This window comes from Agrilus planipennis, unplaced genomic scaffold (assembly GCF_000699045.2).
Source record: "Agrilus planipennis isolate EAB-ADULT unplaced genomic scaffold, Apla_2.0 scaffold8, whole genome shotgun sequence".
In the NCBI taxonomy this organism is placed as follows: Eukaryota; Metazoa; Arthropoda; class Insecta; order Coleoptera; family Buprestidae; genus Agrilus; species Agrilus planipennis.
Window position 1 is genome coordinate 596,676 of NW_020442461.1, and position 13,339 is coordinate 610,014.

Sequence of the window (13,339 nt, forward strand, 5' to 3'; positions counted from 1 at the left end):
ATTATTACCGAAAACGTTTTTTTTTTTTTTATAAAATATGGAAGGAATTGTCACAAAACTATGTAATTTTTATAATAAGGAGGGTTGATAATAATAATATTTTTTTTTACAGGAGAAACTTGAAAAGTCTTCTACAATGTTAGACAACGTCCTCAAAACGTCTAGTGAGCTTATGAAGGGTAATTTAACAGAACGAGTGGCTTTAATGACAAACATACTTAATTCCACAAATTCCAAAAACATTTCCATTTCGGTGAAAAAAGAGATGGAAGAAGCATCAAAGATGGACGACTGCACATTGACCATCGTTACGAAAAAAGAACCGAAAACGTCCCATCCGGAATCGTCTCGTTCACCGCCACAGCAACAACAACCCCAACCGTCCGCATACACAAACCACCACCATAACAATTCTCAGAAACGAATCGTCTTCAACCTGACCGGCGAGATGTCCAACAATAATAGTAATAGTTCCTTTGAATCCCCGGCAGAAGTCCCGTCACCTCCATCAACGTCCTTGTCCGGGATTCCACCCCTTTTGCCGTTCAACGACCCATTACGTGGGGTTGCATTCAACAGGGAACTGGAAGTGAAAAAGTGTCCACCGATTGTTGTAGTCGATGGCGACGATGATGAGGCTAGAAATCCGTTGAATTATTCGAATAAGGAGAAAGAAGGACTAACAACAAGGACGCGTTACTTCGGAAGAAGTCGATGTCCTCCACCCATCCTTCGTCCTTTTCGTCCATATACGACGAGTTCGTCACCTCCCAGTCCCTCGCTTGACAATGAACCGGCCGATTTATCGAGTAAGAAACCCGAAAGGCTCACGTGTGTACCCGAAATCGACTTTATGAAGGAGGACATGGAAGATGACGCTTCGGAGGACAGCAATAGTTCCGATCCGGAACGGCTAGAAGTTGACATGTCGCAGGTACTTAACAAAAATGTTTAGTTCTTTTAGGAAGGCCCCTCTTTACTCCTGTTTCGTCTTATAACTTATCTATAACTAGGTCAGAAGAAACCATTCAATCTATTTTTCCTCGTTGTCAGGCTACTTCATGCAATACCTCCTGATTTGGAATTACTTTTGTTTTTGTACATGTAGACACAGTTGTTGATTTTGTCCATCTTTAAGGATTTGGAAGAGCAATCCAATTCTACGACAGCTAGCGCCACGTCTCCAGTAAATGATAATGTAAATGAAGAGGGAGAACTGTGGAAGGCCCTGTCCCAAAACGGCCATTCTCAGGGTGCCCCGCCATTAACAGGCGAGGCCAGTCAACTTTTACGAAAGTTGATAACATGCAGGAAGTTGGGAATGAGCATTACACCAACACCCATCATTACCCTACCCACAACCGGTGATACGGACAATAATAGAACCAATGTTAATGCATTTACTGTAAGTAAAACGTTTTCTATGGTAATTTTATTATAACTATGTACCTTACAGTGGTATTTGCAACTTGTAAAAACTTTGTTGAATTCAACACAGACATAAATCATTTTATTATTTTTTTTTTTTAATTATGTTGTAGCACTTTAATTTTAAAGATTAATATTCAGATAAATTATCGCTTTATCGTTTATAGGGATTTATTTTTTGTTAATGATCATTTTTAAATATTTTCAGATGGACACTGGCATGTACAATAAAGTATCAGGTCGTCGAAAACAGTGTTTTCCAACGAAAGCGTCAGCTGTGGAGGAGTCGGGTGGCGATGAGAACAGCGGGGGCGGTCGCGAGGGTGAAGTGGACGATTACTTGCCTGAAATAAACATTAACAACTTCTCGAACCCTTGGTGTAACCTCCAGATCGTTAAGACGAAGGTACATTTGTTTTTCCTTTCATTCCTTTTTGCTAGTTGCACAAATAAATATTTTATTATCTTAATATATACAGGGTGGAGCAAATTTGGCGAGACGCGTGGATCTTTCTTGTACCAATTGTGGCACGCAGACGACGACGATATGGCGACGAAACGTCAAAGGGGAGATGGTGTGCAATGCCTGCGGTCTGTACTTCAAGTTGCACGGGGTCGATCGGCCCCACACAATGAGACGAGACACAATACACACGAGGCGTAGGCGACCTAAAGCGTCGGAAAATGAGAAGGAATCAAAACATAACCATAGAGGTTGGTTTTAATTTAACTTTACTGTAGGGAATTAAATTCTTTGTGCAATTGTTCGAAGATGTAACTTTACGAATTAGTCTGTATTTGAGATATAACGAAGAGTTATGATTAATCATTTCTGTATCGGCTAAACCAAATCAGTTTTTTTTCCTGTTTAATTTACACAATATAAATATGTATTTTGGATTCTCTAGGTTCAAAGAAGGGTCACTACGCGAACGACGCCGATAGTACAGAAGAAATGCTTAATGCGCTTCGTAGGCATGTGCCCATTGCTCCCAAAAAGTACAATCAACCCCAGCAGCAGCAACAGCAAACACAACAGCAGATGGTTGAATCGTCAGATACAGACGACATGTTGACTGCTCTACGTAGACAGATTCAGCCCCATCTCGTTATGGCGTTACAGGGTCACCATTCTGCCAGCGGGACAACCAGCTATTCATCATTACAAACGGTAAGTTTATTGATTTATTACGTTACAATGATCGGCAACGGTGATTTTTGATAAGGGACTTTGTTCCAATAATTAAAATAAAATAATGTATGGATGACACGACACCTAAATTATGAACGAATTGTTTTTTAGGCGGGCAATTTTTCATCTCCTTTCGCTCGTAAAGACGACCACCTCCACCCTCAACAGCAACAGCAGCAAACGCAGCACATGCTGAAGGTGATAAACGTACCAGAAACGGACGATTCGGATGACGACAGCATAACAGACTTGCCATTGAATTTGGTCGCGACCCAGATGGCCGAAACGACCGAATCGCATTAGCAAACCATCGAGACGACGATGACGACCACTACTACGAGGCCAATCAATAAAAACAAAGCGTTCGTCGTCTTCTTCATCGTCTTCACTTATCATTTCCTTTACACAATCACGTACACATACGTAAGAAGGACGACTGCCGTTCAGGAATTCCCCGGAAACAAAGAGAATAAAAGATAAAGGAATGACAATTCTCTTTGTACAGTTTGAAGAAAACGATACGAGGTATACGTAACAATGTTGGGTAACCAGAGTCCAAGCACGCAGTAAGTCTGTAATATTTTTCTTTTGTATCCATTAATGTCCTCCACACTTACGATTAATGTATTTTTTTAATCATTTTTACTTTTGCTATCGAAGCTTCTCTCGTGTTGAAATGCAAGTTAACAAGTATTTATTGTTATTTTCGAATAGAATAAGGAAAAGACATTGAGGAGGAATAAGAATAAAATTCCCAATCATATTGTGACCAGATAAGGCTTAAAATACACTGTCCAACAGTTACTTCAGTGATTAGTATGAAAACATACGTTTTAATTTTATGACATTAATCTCTCTGAAAACGCTAAAAAGTATTAAAATTAAAATTTGTTTTAAAATATGTTCCATACAACTTTCAGAATTAATACTAATTTAAGTGTAATCATTTTTTATCTTGTAGTTATAATAGTTTTGAAAAAACAGAAATCTAACTAGTCGAATGAGTATTTAGGGCTCTTTACTTAAACTCAGAAATAAAAATTTGTAAGTATCTGTAATAACGATTGTACATAAATTATCTGTTTTTTATGAGAGTATAATTTAAGTCCGCTTGTGTCACAATATTTAAAAGGTGAATTTTATTTCGTCCTTCTTCGTAATAATTGACTTTTCTAGCGGTGGTCATCGAAGGACGCTCTCTGTACTTACTATATATATACATATGTTGTATGTAAGGTTTGAACGTGTTGAAACGTTTTTTTCGTTTTAATGTTTCTCTCTACATCTTTCTCTCTCTTAAAATGATAATTATTATTATCGACTAACACGAAAAATACTCAATACTTAATGAAAAGGAAAGAAAAAATTCGAGTCGGCGATTTGTCTGTCTCTCGCGGGACTCCCCCGCCGGTGATATTTTGAGCTATACTTTTTCTCTTATTATGTATCTCTTTTTTATATTATTATTATCATATGTAGTAATTTACTATCATTATTATTACGTTTTTTATACAGAAGTAGCGAATAGTTGTAATAATTATCAATAACAATATCTCTACTACTAATAATCATAATTACAAGCGCGTATTTAAGAGAAAAGAATTTATACTGTAGTAGTGATCGTTACTTGATGATAATGATAATGCCAGTACCTTTTTTTATTATTTTATTTTTTAATTTACGCGGTATAATGATAAGTATTACATTGTGGGCCCCTATTATTTTTTCGGCAAAATACTCAGTATTTTAAGTGACTATTATGTAATAATTGTTAGTTATTACACTTGGGGTTTATTGTGTATGTAAAAATGAAAAGAAAAAGAATAATACCATAACATCTACCTACTACCTAGGGTGTGTGCTAAACAAGAAAGAAATGTATTTCTTTTCGCAAGGGTGCTCGGAAATCGACAGGGATGATATTAAAACATTTAATTTAAAGAGTACCGTTAATGGGTTTTGGGTCAAAGGATTTCGTGGTTTAGATTGTACAGTTAAAGATGATTATTTTGAAAAAATCTTTAATTTTACCTAAAACTGGTTTAATAAAATTAAATTAAAAATTATAAAATTCTCTGCAGTTTAATGTTTGGGGTGTGATATCTTTTGAATAGGTTAGATAGGTGTTGCGCATAGAATTTTCTTAAAATTAGTATTCAAATTATCATGTTAAACCGTCCGTGTTATTTGTGGTGATTCCCCTGTTGATTTCTGAGGAACCTTTTTCATTTTTTGGCACTTAATAAATCTACTATTATCTTTATACGTAACCCAAATCCATTACACAGGGTGTTGGTAAAAAGCAAGTCCACTCAGTTATTTTTTTCAGTTTCATTCATTTATTTTGCCTTCAGTATTTGTTGTTTTTTTGGCAATTTAGTACCTACTACATTAAATCATTATATTATTAAAATGAAAACAAAAGCATCTTTACTCTGTGATATTTATATCTTTTGCAAATAAAATTGCCTCACCCTGGCAGCTCTGTTCGGTTCTCCTATATAAATTGGTTGGAGTTAGTATTGGCAGGCCAATATATTCTCAATTATTTAACACTTTTTGAACTGTTGAATCGTTCTTGTTAAGTTTTCATGCTCTCTACTTATCGGGTTTTTTCTTATTAATTAATTTAATATTTTTTTGTCGCGTATTTCGTATGAAACAAAAGAGCAGTACGTATTATTTTTTTTGTAATTGTGTCGTAATTTTGTACGTTAATAATTTAAGTATTTTTCTCTTCTTTATATAAGTTAAAATAACGGCGTCCCCCCTTAATCATTTATTATCTCGGTCAAAGAGAGTTTGTGGAATATCTTTTTTGTATTATCATATTGATTAATATTAATATTATTTTTTCTTAAACGGGTTGTATGTAATTTTTCATTTTTCGTATTTATTTTGTTTAAGTCCTCATGTGTATTTTTTTTCTTGGCGCGACTTTAATCTCTCAGTCCTCGGTAATTTCGTTACAAAAAAGCAGGAATATCTGTTGCACTTAATCGACTCCTTGAAAAAATAATTTATTATTATAAGGCCCGCGCGTCGTTCGCAGATATAAAGCGCGTACTTAGGCCGACGATTTTAATAGATACATATTCCTTATTCTCATTAGAAACAAATTTCATTTTGTTCATGGCCGGTGCCAGCTAATTGATACAATGGAAAATAATGGAAAGTACAGTAATGTTACCTTCCCTGTAGAATCCACGCCGGCAACAAAATATTTCCTAATTACGCCCCTGTAGTGACGTTATCTGGGAACGACATTCGGTCTTTATAATATTACAATTGTAATTTTTTCGTGGAGTTGTGATAAATAAAAGATTTAGTCTGTCTTGTAAATAGGAAGAAATTGATTCATAAAAGTGAAAACCGTGGACACAACAACATAATTAATAAATAATAACTAATTAATAAATGATGGAAAACTAAAAACCAAAACGTAGCTAGATTTAATAAAGACGCAACCTCATAGTATTAACATGGAAAGTGATATTCTTATAACTTATTTGCGCCCCCCTTCTCCGGCCCCTTATTTTCCCTATTTTTATTAATTTCTTTTCGTAATTTATTTCGAATCAAAATCAGTATTGTTATATTGTCATTGTTTTGTACACTAATTTAATGTTTCGTCGTATAGACTTATTTTTTAAGGTAAAGTATTGGCAGCTGTGACTGCGACCGCTCTCCCCCTTGAATTATATTACTATTATTATTATTACTATTAATGTTTGTAGTTTTTAAAAACAAGTATTGTTACCGTTTCACAATATTGTCCACCACTTCTGCCCCCAAGTTTCTCTTTAATATGTTAAAGATAACTCACCATTTAGTTTGTAATTAATAAGTAAACGCCTAAGCATTCAATATTTAAATTAAATTAAAAAAGCAATTTGAGTCAATCCGTCGTTATTAAATTTATTTTCGCTGTTTCATTAACTATTACTACAAAGTAGTGATTTTTGAACTTGTATTACAGATTTTACAGAAGATAAAATTATGTTTATTTGTATTACATTCAAAAAAGAAAAGCTTAGTATTATTGATAGTATTTCAAATTATATTTACCTTTTTGTATCAAAAAAATATTAATGCAGTCACAAGCTCGAATAATTGATATGGTTTGATAATTCTGTGAGAAATCTGACTTACTAACAGCTGTACCTTTTTTATTTTTTGTAAATGTAGCAGTTTGAGACAGAAAGTAATAATTATTGTGTATATTTTTCACAGAATTATTTATACGTGCAGGTTGTTGAAAAAGCAATTTTTTTCTGTCGTTTTATAACTTCGTTTAAACCGTAAATTTAATGTTCAGATAGGAATCTTACAAGTAATACATAAATATATCTAATAATTATTCTTGATACATGTACACCGGAGATTCTATCAGATATTTGAGATTGAACGATAATAAAACAAGTTAATAAGGAATAAGATTTTAAGTAAGTTATTTAATAAAGTAACAAAATTGCTGTTAGTACTTAGAATATTTTTTTACAAATAAACATGGCTGCTAAATAACTTTATACTGCTTTTTGTTTTTTTTTGTATCAATTTAAGCCCTTAAAACCTACATTTCTTTATTAACAGCAAGGGTCACATTTATATAATTTTAAACTGCTTTTTATTGTTCTGTAATCATTTTAGTTTAAAATTAAGTTCAAGTATGACTAAATGAGATGCAAAGTTTGATCCCCTCCTCTAAAGTAACAAACAATTAAAAACATTGGAATTAAATGGTTTATCAGTTTCTTTCAGAATGTTTGAATCTGCAACCAACAATACATCAAGGTATTGAAGAGAAAACCTCAAGTAGTTACAATTTTGTATATTGATAATGTTTACAAATGAAATTAATGTGTCTGTAACACTTTAAATAACAAATGGATCCTTGACACAAACTTCTTTTTACTACTGATCAAAATTGCATTTTAATTTAGTGGTATCTGTAGTTCTTGTGTTTTCCTGAAAATGATTAACACATTTAGTTTAATGTAGCAAGGTTGAAAGTGCTGTACACTTACTAATCTTTCCATAATTTATCACGTAGAAGAATATCATTGATGCTGTAATGACCTGAAAGTATGGAGCTATGCCATTTCTTTTTGGCAAGAAATATTTGTGATTCCATCTCCAGTATGCTGGAAAAGTAACGTTTAGTTCAGATGGTAAAACTACTGTTTGTATACGTAGAAATTAAAGATAAATTACCACGACTAATGGCACCCGCAATTGCCTGTGGAGATTTATTCCTTCGAGCAAACCATGCAGAAAGTTCTCCAAGTTTTACTTGAGACAAGGGAGTATCGGCTGCGAAAATGTAATTATGTAACTAATTTATAGGTTATGAAATTTTCGTAAATTACCTTTTCCGTAGTAACGAGCAGGATCATAAGGACCATGAACTTTCGGATCGTATTCGACAGGATAATCCCCAAAACCCATTTTTTTATTAGAAACTGGGAAAAATTGATAACGACTAGGATGTTACTTTAACGTAATCAACGCCAACTTTTTGACACTTATAGATTGCTCATAGATAATTGTAGAACGTAGATCATAATATAGATGGCATGTACTTAGATGTTCTCTATGATCGTTTGTAAGAAGTTTTTTATCTATTGGTCTGTTGATGGAAAATTATCTATGGATGATCTATGGTCGAAACCATAAATAATAGATACACAACGGTATGAATTCTATTATCTATGGTCGAAACTATGGGTGGAAAAAATATGGAAAATGGAAGTAACTTGTGAGTGTAGGCCGCCATTACGCTGTTTATGTTTGTAATTTTTGATTTTATTCAAGTACTTTTTGCTTTTAATTGTTTTACTTAGTTTTCTTTGTATTTGAAGTTAATTTGTCAGTTAAACATGTTGAGTTCGTACATAATGTGAACAATGAAGAATATGTTTTTGTGTACTTACTTGAACGTGCCAAAATAAGAGGTAAATCTTATATTTCTTTTAAATAGTATGCTTTTTTTTAAAGAAGGAAGTTGGCGATAGATAATTTGAAATAGTAAGTTGTTTGTTTCATAGGAACTGGTTTTAAAATTATATATTTATTTTTTATAAGTTTATCTTATACTTATTGCAGTGGGGCTGTTATAGTAGAGCTCCAATTAATCAATTAATTATTATATATTAAATAAGCATAAAACCTACATCAAAAACCATTCTTAATTAAACATTTAATATTTCTCTCAACATGTATAGTGCAACCAGTAGAAACTGCAACTTATCAGTACTTTAGGGTGATAGGATATCAACCCTATTAATAACTAATACTTCTAAAAAATAGCAAAGAAGAGGTCAGCAGAATAGTAGGTTACTGTTATGGCCATTGTTAGTTAAAATTAAAAATACAACTAATGGATATTGGTCCTAAAAAAATATGTTTTTAATTTAATTACTCGGTTAAAGTACATTAAAAATGTAATCCTGCAGAGACAATGTCAGAAGTAAAATTAGTTCCTTTCAGCTGACAGTATTTTTTTTGTATCGTGTTTTTTGGTATTAACCGTTTTTATTAATTTTTGTTACTTGCGCAAATATTCCAAAATTTCTAGTTTTGATAAATAGGATATATGCATAAATAAATTGATTATGATCGATGAGGATGTGGCCTGTATTGAAATTCAGGAACCATTTCTTAGCTACGAATATAAAGGAGACAGAGACAAGGACGAGGGGAAAAGTGGACTCGGTACCCACATTTGGACTTTTACAAAAGTTAAGCAGAAATACGAGGGTAACTTTTTCCAAAACACCCTCCACGGTTTCGGCGACTTATTAATTGAAAAACAATTTCACTACACGGGATACTTTTTTGCAAATTGTTACGAGGGTTACGGAAGAATAAAATACTTTAACGGTAATATTTTTGAAGGATTATTTAAGGACAACAAAAAGTTCGGTCCAGGTGTCTTCACCTATCCTTTTGGCGCACAAGACGTCGGCTTTTGGGCAGGCGGATCTTTGATAAGACTTTGCTGTAACAACTCAGTTGACTTAATACCCGAAATAACTCGAAGCTATGACGGTAAAAAATATATTCAAAAATTTAAGAAAGCAATTACATTTCAATATCCCCCTTTTGACGAGGCAAAAGATATATTAAGAAAGTTAAACGTTGACGAAAGTGATGGTATAGCTGAAAGAAAAGATGAACTTTACAATCGTTTTTTAAGGCAGAAATGCAGCCTGGCGTTTGATAACAACAAATTTGAAAAAATGTATTTTGCAGCCCCAGCTTGCGAAGATAATCCCATGATCACAGAATCATCCTCTTTGAGTAATGAGTCTGCAGTATCGTGGGAAGGGGATTGCCCTTTGAAAAGTTTGTTTACCAAAGAAATATTGTTACAGGAGATTAAAGACCAAATTGAAATCGTTGATGTTTTGGTTTATTATCTTCAGTTACAGAAACAAAGTATCGAACAGGATTCCACAGAAAATTTATATGTGAGCCACGAAGAGGACGAATACGTCGATGACTATGGCAGTTACAATACAGAATATATTCTGAAAAACTTGGAAGAATTACACCCTTGGCTAAAAGATTCTATAGAAAACATTGAAATTGGTCTTCAAGGCAATGGACTTTCCACTTTTCAGAAGAAAAAATTTGAGTCATTTGAAGATTCCTTAGAAAATTTGGAAAGAATAAATCATCTTTTTCTACTCATGGAGCAACTCAAACTTTACCTCACTAACAAATACGAACAACTAGCAACCAAAAAGAACCGAGAACGAAAGCGAACAGGATCTTCGAATAAAGAAAACGAAGAGTTTTCAAATTCCGTTTTAGAAGTGCGTTCGTGGAACAATAACCAGTGGATAATCGATATGGTAGCTCATTGTCATCAGTATAAACAAAAAGAAGACACTTTATCATTTGATATATCAGACTTTCGTAACAGATTAAATTTCTCAGTTTGTGGGCCCCACGAAAGCGACTGTTTATGTTTCATGCTACAGTGCGCTTTCGGTCGCACTATCGATATTATAAATCTGTGCAAAAGAAGTGTAAACCCGAACGTATCAAATTGCAAAGGGAACTCAGGTGTTTTCTTTGCCGTGGCGTTCGACAATATTAAAGTGTTAAAAGCATTGACAGAGTTGGGGGCCGATTTGAATGTGTACAACGACGAATGCCTCACCCCATTAATTCTATCAATTTGCCGTTTATTAGCGTTGATGTACAATATCAATGACTGGGAAAAAGCATTTATGCCTTCTAGTGTCAGCACGTCTCCAAAACAACAGGAGAGTACAAACGATCTTAACTTATGGCATCTTCACTCACAATCTGAGGAAAGTGGCAACAGCAGGTTTATTTTACCGCCAAGCATTGAGAAGAAAATCTTCGATAATAAGCAAACTTTGGATCGTAAATCGGTGGGTCACCAGGAGTTTATTTTGAGCACAGAATGCCGTAAAGTGTCGCTGAAGAAAATAAAAAAGAATAAAAAAGACAAAAAGGGTTCGAAGAAAGGTAGGGACAAGAAAGAAAAAGATAGTAAAAAAGGGAAAATAGAAAAAGGCAGTAAAAAAGAAAAAAAGACGCCGATAATAATATCTGAGAAAAAAAAAATTGGAAGTTTAGAAGACACAGAAACACTTATTAGTATGGAACGTGTCAAACAGACATTATGGTTGTTAATAGAATTGGGGGCTGATCCCGATTTTGGTACCGTCCCTCTACCACCTTTAATACTTTCCATCTTCGTAAAATGCGAAATGTTGACAAAAGAATTAATTAACAGAGGGGATTCGAATATACGAACGTCCGTAGACAATCTTTCAGCCATCCATGTACTATGTTGCCTTCCTTTTCACCAGGATTATTTAAATATTTTCAAAGTACTTGTGCCAGTAACCAATTTAAATTTAAGAACTGGCACAGAACATTGGAAAAAAGAAAAGGAGGTAATACTGTCAACAGAACTCTACAAAACGGTTTTAGACGAAGGAAAAACTGCTCTTCACATCCTCTCCATGAGATACGACTTTGAGGGGTTCGAAAATATCCAGTGGGAAATGTTTGAGCTTTTACTAAATGAGGGAGCTGATCCAAACTTGTCCTATTTGGGTCATACTTCGTTAACTCTCGCCATGTTAAGAGGAAATATATTTATAGTTGAAGAAATGTTGAAACGTCGATTTGTAAATCCGAATCAACTACTAGGAGAGGGCATAGGAGTTCCCCTGACGATGCTCCTGTTAAAGCGTTACACAAATTATCTTCCAGCCAATCTTTGCATGCGGTTCGTTAATCTCCTCATGGATTACAACGCAAATCCGTTTGTTATATTTTCTATTCACGGGAACGCAGTCGAGTTCCTAGAGAAGGAATATGAATCGTCTGTTACCAAAACTAAAGAATCGAAAAGAGACAAATCCAAAAGCAGACAATCCAAAGGCAAGGATAAGAAAAAAAAAGGCGTTTACAAGGTTCTCATTAATAATTTTTTAATATGCTCGAGAAACTTTTTACTCAGACACATCCAGGCAAAAGTTGTAGAATATGTATATTTGTTTATATCAGAAGCATGTACTGAAGAGAAATATTTATTTCATTTAGCAAAATTCGTGAACATAGACGAAGCCGTACAATGTCTGCAGTTACTCATTCAAAACAGGATCATTGCACCACGCGAGAATACATTAAACATTTGTCGGGACGTTCTAAATTTCGTCAGGGTGTGCAACACGGACTCTCCAAGGAAAGACAACAAGTCCTCTTCTTCGTTAGCGAACCAACCACCTGTAGAGACAATGTTAACTAATTTCAATTTGCAAAAAAATGTTTACGTCGATAAAAAGTATAATTCCCACCCACCTGAGCTTGATAAAAACTTAGACAAGTATGTGGTGTGTTATCAGTGTTGTAAGTCTGTTGGAAAAGAACTGATCCCTTGTCCCAATTGTTGGATGGTGTACTTTTGTTCGGAGATATGTAATAAAAGTTCCCTGCAAGCAAGCGGTAAGCACAAATGTAAGTTACTCTTCTATGACACTGAAAAAATGCGACTTCAGAAAAGTGGAAACCAAAGATCGATTTATTACACTCCTTTGCAAGAAAAATTCGATTGGATCCAGGAACAAATTAGAAAGAGAAAATTTAAAAAAAAGTTAGAAGAGAGGTTCGCAAAAGAATGGGACTTAATAAATGGGTGTACGCCAAGAGTGTGTGATAAGTTGGAGTTTAAAAATGCAAAAATGAAATTTATTAAGGATAACCTTTGTTCCTTCTATAAAAACGATCCAGATGCACCCCCAGACTGTATTTATAATAATAAGAATAACTGATTAAGTCAACCCTTCTTGCCATTCATGACTCATAAAATCAATCAAGAATAACTAATTAATAAATGATGGAAAACTAAAAACCAAAACGTAGCTAGATTTAATAAAGACGCAACCTCATAGTATTAACATGGAAAGTGATATTCTTATAACTTATTTGCGCCCCCCTTCTCCGGCCCCTTATTTTCCCTATTTTTATTAATTTCTTTTCGTAATTTATTTCGAATCAAAATCAGTATTGTTATATTGTCATTGTTTTGTACACTAATTTAATGTTTCGTCGTATAGACTTATTTTTTAAGGTAAAGTATTGGCAGCTGTGACTGCGACCGCTCTCCCCCTTGAATTATATTACTATTATTATTATTACTATTAATGTTTGTAGTTTTTAAAAACAAGT

General features: G+C 33.9%; 4 protein-coding genes across 5 annotated transcripts in view; 3 read left to right on the top strand and 1 right to left on the bottom strand.

Annotated features, from left to right (window-relative positions):
* Positions 1-7,149, top strand: part of LOC112903860 (nitrogen regulatory protein areA-like) — an 11,092-nt gene extending 3,943 nt beyond the window's left edge. For both annotated transcript variants that reach the window (XM_025980702.1, XM_025980703.1), the window contains exons 3-8: positions 113-934; positions 1,139-1,405; positions 1,637-1,834; positions 1,908-2,142; positions 2,337-2,599; positions 2,732-7,149. In XM_025980702.1, coding sequence (XP_025836487.1) covers positions 113-934; positions 1,139-1,405; positions 1,637-1,834; positions 1,908-2,142; positions 2,337-2,599; positions 2,732-2,923 — 1,977 coding nt within the window. In that variant the 3' untranslated portion in view covers positions 2,924-7,149. The remainder of the gene's footprint in view (positions 1-112; positions 935-1,138; positions 1,406-1,636; positions 1,835-1,907; positions 2,143-2,336; positions 2,600-2,731) is intronic.
* Positions 7,150-7,440: 291 nt separating this feature from the next.
* LOC108736158 (putative ATP synthase subunit f, mitochondrial) lies at positions 7,441-8,162 on the bottom strand. Its single transcript, XM_018468481.2, has 4 exons — positions 7,990-8,162; positions 7,835-7,933; positions 7,648-7,764; positions 7,441-7,588 (listed from the first exon to the last, which is right to left on the bottom strand). Exons 1-4 carry the CDS (start codon positions 8,066-8,068, stop codon positions 7,560-7,562), a joined length of 324 nt encoding a protein of 107 aa, XP_018323983.1. The 5' UTR covers positions 8,069-8,162; the 3' UTR covers positions 7,441-7,559.
* A 435-nt stretch (positions 8,163-8,597) lies between these two features.
* Positions 8,598-11,148, top strand: LOC108736039 (the record flags this gene model as incomplete). The annotated part of the gene is made up of 1 exon (XM_018468304.1): positions 8,598-11,148. A coding segment is annotated over exon 1 (1,914 nt), but the record flags the coding sequence as incomplete, so codon positions are not given.
* Positions 11,149-11,168: 20 nt separating this feature from the next.
* On the top strand, positions 11,169-12,842 carry LOC108736157. Its single transcript, XM_018468480.1, has 2 exons — positions 11,169-12,616; positions 12,670-12,842. Exons 1-2 carry the CDS (start codon positions 11,260-11,262, stop codon positions 12,741-12,743), a joined length of 1,431 nt encoding a protein of 476 aa, XP_018323982.1. The 5' UTR covers positions 11,169-11,259; the 3' UTR covers positions 12,744-12,842.
* The last annotated feature ends 497 nt before the right edge of the window (positions 12,843-13,339 follow it).